This window comes from Limulus polyphemus, unplaced genomic scaffold (assembly GCF_000517525.1).
Source record: "Limulus polyphemus unplaced genomic scaffold, Limulus_polyphemus-2.1.2 Scaffold2921, whole genome shotgun sequence".
NCBI lineage: Eukaryota > Metazoa > Arthropoda > Merostomata > Xiphosura > Limulidae > Limulus > Limulus polyphemus.
Window position 1 is genome coordinate 106,995 of NW_013668531.1, and position 6,279 is coordinate 113,273.

The 6,279-nt window shown below is 33.0% G+C and overlaps 1 protein-coding gene across 1 annotated transcript in view; it reads right to left on the reverse strand.

The window, feature by feature from the left end:
- The window catches only part of LOC106468224 (nucleolar protein 4-like), an 85,724-nt gene that overhangs the window by 41,576 nt on the left and 37,869 nt on the right, over positions 1-6,279 (reverse strand). Inside the window, exon 8 of the mRNA XM_022396554.1 lies at positions 1,570-1,963. Within this exon, the coding sequence (XP_022252262.1) occupies positions 1,570-1,963 (394 nt within the window). The remainder of the gene's footprint in view (positions 1-1,569; positions 1,964-6,279) is intronic.

Consider the following 6,279-nt stretch of genomic DNA (forward strand, 5'->3'; position numbering starts at 1 on the left):
TTTCACCGTGTTTCACTTAACACTAATAAAAGGGTGTACAAAAGTCATGAAAAGTGTGGTACAATGGAGTTGAAATCAAAACGGGGGGAGGCTTATACCACAAACAAATGGTATATGATAAACAGATGTTTTTATTTTTATTTTAATATACTAGAAATAAACAACCTTATAACACCATATTTGTTATTTTACTTTAATTGGACTCTCAACGTTTCGTTTACAGCTTCTTCAGGAGCGTTCCACTAAAACACAAATCGTAACTGACATTAGAAAGCTTCAGAAAATGGAAATAACAAATTTGGTGTTATATGGTCGTTTATTTCTAGTATTATAAAATTGTCTTTTATACATCAGTATACACTACAGAAATTAAATACTGATGTTTTTTTATTGTTCTTCACCTTTCGGGCAGGGGGGAACGCCCTTCCTTTGATAACTGCTATAAAAGTTTAATATCGCCAGAGGAAGGTTTATCATTTACCATCCCCCTCCCGCGGTGTCTCAGGGGTAAGACTGAGGTATAATGACGCTAAAAATCGAGCTTCGATATCTGCTGGGAGCAAAGCAGAGTTAGCTCATTGTATAGCTTTGTGCTTAACAACAGAGGTAGCTCATTGTATAACTTTGTGCTTAACAACAAACAAACAAAAACATTTACCAAAAAGAATAAAATGCGTTTCTTATTCAGGCAGGCAGACACTTTTCATTTCTGTTGCTTTTAACGTTTCTAATATTCAGGCATGTGGAGCCCAGATAAAGAAAATGCCCATCATACGTTTGTAGTTTTTTTAAAGTAATTAAATTAGGTGAGTTGAAGTAAGTATAATATTTTCACTTAATTTTGGCAAGTAGTGTAACATGTGAATTCCATGTAGCCATCCGTGTATGACACGAAGCATGTTAAGACTGAGAAATTATATATCTATATGTCTGCCTGCCAATCTACTTCGGTGTAAAATTCAAAATAACCCTCGTGTTTTGCAGCGAGGAGGTTTATTCGCGAAAACTCAAATTAAACTACGTGAAATATTATTTCGTATGAATATGTAAATCGCATTCTCCTATATTTTTTAACATTTGCGCTAGGGGAGAAGTAAAATAACCCCCCTTCGCTGAACAGAGAAATAAATAAAATGTAAAAGTAAACAATAGTGGAGCATTTTTGTGTATATTGTTTTAAAGGAAGTTCTAGCGTATAACTGTATTACTTTGTTTTACATGTAGTTGTTGTTGTTAAGCTCAAAGCTACACAATAGACTAGCTGTGTTGTACCCACCTCGAGTATCGAAACCCAGTTTTTAGCGCTATAATCCTTCAGACTTACTGCTGAGCAACTGGGAAGGGCGCTCTGTCTTACTGTAATAAGCCTGTGGTAATTAATTCTGTACTCCGAAATACTTAGTTCGCGAACCTCACGTGCATATCTTATGTAAGTTTCGATGTGGAGAAAGACTACACTCGCCACGTGTTTCTCTCGAGATTGCCGTAATCTGTCTCTAGTATCGAATATAATAACATGCGTGTTGAGTTGTGTTATGATTAAAACGTGTAGTTAAGTATATTACAAACCATTTGTTATCGTGGAGGATGATGAACTCTGGTGGTTGATGCTGGAATGTTGAGGAAAGGTGGTGGTACCATGGAATGATGACTGTGAAGTTCCCCGGTAGGTGGTGCTAGAGAATAGTGAATTGTTGGACGGTTGGGAAGTAAGGGCTTCTCCGTTAATTATGAAGGCTCTGGTCGAGGTAGATGTTCCTGGGTGGGCCATGTTTCTTCCTGGCCCTAATAAAGAATGGTGAGCAGACTGCGTGAGCTGCGCGTGAAATTGCGACTCCTGGTGGAGAGCTTGATGACTTCTGTTCATAACAGTAGACGACTGCAGTATCTCACTATCGTTATGGGGATTTGAGACAGGCGTATAGGCAGATTGTGAAATTACTCGTGAACGCTCTATTTCAACCTAGATAACAGAAATACAAATCATATTTCTTTCTTTCTTTGGTTTGTTCAAATATCAAAATAGAACAAATATATGGTAATTTGTTTTTTTAAATAAGATACATTAGTCCACGATGTTAAAAACAACAACAACTGACTTCAATAATCACTCAATTTAAAGAATATTAATTACTTATTTAAGGGAGCCAACGTCTGGTGATCTTGAAAACGATAAAATGAAAATTTGACAGAGGCACACTTGTTCACTAACTTGATAATGTTTAAAAACTTTCACCGCAAATCATGAGATTCGGGAAAAAGACTGCATGTTGTTAAAGTATAGGCAGACACCAAAGACAGATAACTCTGTTAATATACTTGCATAAAAAAGTTCTTAGTACAGATCAAAAACAATAACCCCCTCTCAAGGGAAAAACAAACTTCAAGGAATGCAATTACCTAGATTTATAAGTGTTTTTATTACGTAATTTCTTGAAGTCCAACAAAACATTAACTTGTTAATCTTCGGACAACGTTAATTTTACAAGATAAATGATTGTCTTGTAATTCAATACCATTCGTATGAGAGACAAACTACTTATAGTGTAACTAAATCAATGATATGTATATATATAATTGATATATGCACAAGTCACGCGATTATGAGATTCGAATACAGAATATTTTAAAATGAACTGCTATATATATCAGGTTAGAAATTATCTTTATGCATCCTAAGACGTCAGTGGAGTAGTGAAAAAACAAACAAAACAGGCTTTGGATAGTGTTTGTAATACGTAGAGCTTTAACAAACAACTTAATGCATGCCCTTTTGTAGCAAGAGGTAAGGCAGATGTTTAACAATACTTTTTATGGAGTTTTAGAACCACCCATGAATATCCTCGTAGGAATCATCATTAAAAGAAGCCCTCATTTACTATATCCCGGTCCTCAGCACTCCATTGTCCCTGGCCAACTCGCTTCCCTGACCTCACCCCTGCTGGCTGCTGATTATGGGGATTTCTAAAGGTGCGGGTCTACTACCGTAACACATAAACTACAAAAGTTCGGGAGATGTCATGTGTTGCTATATCCACTACTAGAAACTGGTGATGGCAATATTGAACAGTTGCTGTAATAGCGCCTTTCACTAACTAGTGGATTGCTCTTTCGCGACTCCTTTTTTTCTGTACACCACATATTTAACTTCCACCATACACATTACTTGAAAATAAGAATATTTTATAACTACCCTATATAGGGGCGGGCGTACCTTAGTGGTTAGCTTGCAGCATTATGAATCTGATGGCCGATGGTTCGCGTCTTGTTGCCACAAAATCATGATTCCCAACTTAGGGCTGCGAGTACGCAATAAGGATGACGGTGAAATTACACTGTTTAATTAGCGGCGGGTGCTGTCGATTAGATGCCTTCCATCTTGCCTATTAGAGCTAATACCTCACACAAACAAACACCAAATATAATTTTTGCCTATTCATTTCGACTTTCGTTTAATGCCTAGCGTTTTTTTTCCAATATAGTAGCAAACTCACAGATTTTGTAACTTCAGTGATATATATTTCCTCATAGTTAACAAGCAATATCACCCCCCCCCCCAGTGGCACAGCGGCATGTCTGCGGACTTACAACGCTAGAAACCGGGTAGCTTTGTGTGTGTAGCTTTGTGCTTAAATACAAATAAACACAAGCATTATTTGGAATTATCGTAATTTGCCGAATTTCATGGGGCAAGAATACATTCCTCAGGCTAAAACTAAGGAAAGGTACTGAAATTTCAACTTTTACAAAACATCAGTTTATGGACACACGTGTTAAAACATAATTAAATGTCTCTGAGAAGAATTTCCGGTGTATTTTTTATTTTTTGTAAGACCTTGAAGAGAGCCTTTGAAATGGTAATCGTGTACATGCAACATTTATTAAAATGTTACATTAAAACAGCTAGATGTTATCTTTCGGTCATTGTTTAACCTTCTAGTTTTACAGTAACCTTTGCATTACTAGTTCTGAGAACCAGAAATTCCACGCATGCGTTATATGTTGTTTTGTTTTGTGTGTTGATTATGTGGAGATACTTCTTTCTTGTAATGAAATGTACGTTCTGAAGTACAACTCTCAACTGAAAGGATTTACACGATTTTAAATGAAAATGTATTAAGTTTTATTATTGAAAACGAAGAAATTAAAAACACAACAATACTGATATAGTGTATAGGTTTATAAGCAAAATGGCTCCAAAAATCAACTAATAACAACATTTCTTCCATCTTAGTACACTGGAGAAAAAATAGATAAAAATGTTGATTTTGAAACCAGATTTATTTAATGAATTTGTTTTAGAACATACATCTACCAAAAAGTCTGCGTCAAAGAAAACGCTGATTTTTTTTATTAACAATGAAATATTTGAACCAAAAAAAGGATAATGTTCACACCATATCAACAACAAGATATTTGAACCGATAACAAGATAATGTTACCAACGTATCAACAATGAAATATTTTACCACAAAAAGGATAATGTTCACAACATATCAATAATGAAATATTTGAAAAAAATTATAATGTTCACGAAATATCAACAATGAAATATTTGAACCACAAAAAGGATAATGTTCACAACATCTCATCAATGAAATATTTGAAACAATAAAAGGATAATGTTAACAACATATCAACAATGAAATATTTGAACCACAAAAGGTTAATGTTCACAACATCTCATCAATGAAATATTTGAAACAATAAAAGGATAATGTTAACAACATATCAACAATGAAATATTTGAACCAAAAAAAGGATAATGTTCACAACATATCAATAATGAAATATATGAACCCCAAAAAGGATAATTTTCACAACATCTCAACAATGAAATATTTGAAACAATATAAGGATAATGTTCACAACATCTCAACAATGAAATATTTGAAACAATATAAGGATAATGTTCACAACATATCAACAATGAAATATTTGAACCAAAAAAAAGGATAATGTTCACAACATATCAACAATGAAATATTTGAACCAAAAAGGATAATGTTCACAACATATCAACAATGAAATATTTGAAACAATATAAGGATAATGTTCACAACATATTAACAATGAAATATTTGATCCAAAAAAGGATAATGTTCACAACATATTAACAATGAAATGTTTGAACCAAAAAGGTTAATGTTCACAACATATTAATAATGAAATGTTTGAAAAAAATTATAATGTTCACGAAATATCAACAATGAAATATTTGAAACAATATAAGGATAATGTTCACAACATATCAACAATGAAATATTTGAAACAATATGAGGATAATATTCACAACATATTAACAATGAAATGTTTGAACCAAAAAAAAGGATAATGTTCACGACATATTAATAATGCAATGTTTGAACCAAAAAATTATAATGTTCACAACATATCGACAATGAAATGTTTCAACCAAAAAAAGGATACTGTTCACAACATATGAAAAATGAATTATTTGAATCCAAAAAGGATAATGTTCACAACATATCAACAAGGAATTATTCGAATTCAAAAAGGATAATGTTCACAACATATCAACAATGAAATATTTGAATCAAAAAAGGATAATGTTCATAACATATGAACAATGAAATATTTGAACCACAAAAAGAATAATTTTCACAACATCTCATCAATGAAATATTTGAAACAATAAAAGGATAGTGTTCACAACATATCAACAATAAAATATTTGAATCAAAAAAGGTTAATGTTCACAACACATCAACAATGAACGTGTCCAGCATCAACAGTAACATTCAACTAAAAAGTGAGAAGTGTCCATGAAACCTAAACAACGTATGTGCCTAGGGTTAGTAATTATATTTAACATAGCATAACATAGTATTTTGTGACAACATTAGATCTATTGGTCCATCTCGGCTGTTCCATCCTCAAAACTAAATTAAAATAATTAGATAATAATAATAACATTTTAAACCCAACCCTTTTCATTCATATACTTATCAAGCTTTTTCTTAAACTCACTTAAATTTATTGCCTCTTCCACATCTAAAGGCAACCCATTACAAAGGCCAACTACCCTGTTAGAAAAATAAAACTGTCTTAGCTGAAGATGACTCCTACTTTGCTAAAATTTATATTTGTGTCTCCTAGTCCTACTATTCTCATTGTTAAATGTTATATATAAAAAGAGATGATACATCAACACTCTCAATTCCCTTTACAATCTTAAACACCTCAATCAGATCCCTACTAACTCTTCTTTTTTCAAGAGAAAACAATTTGAGATATTTCAGCCTCTGGTCGTATGAC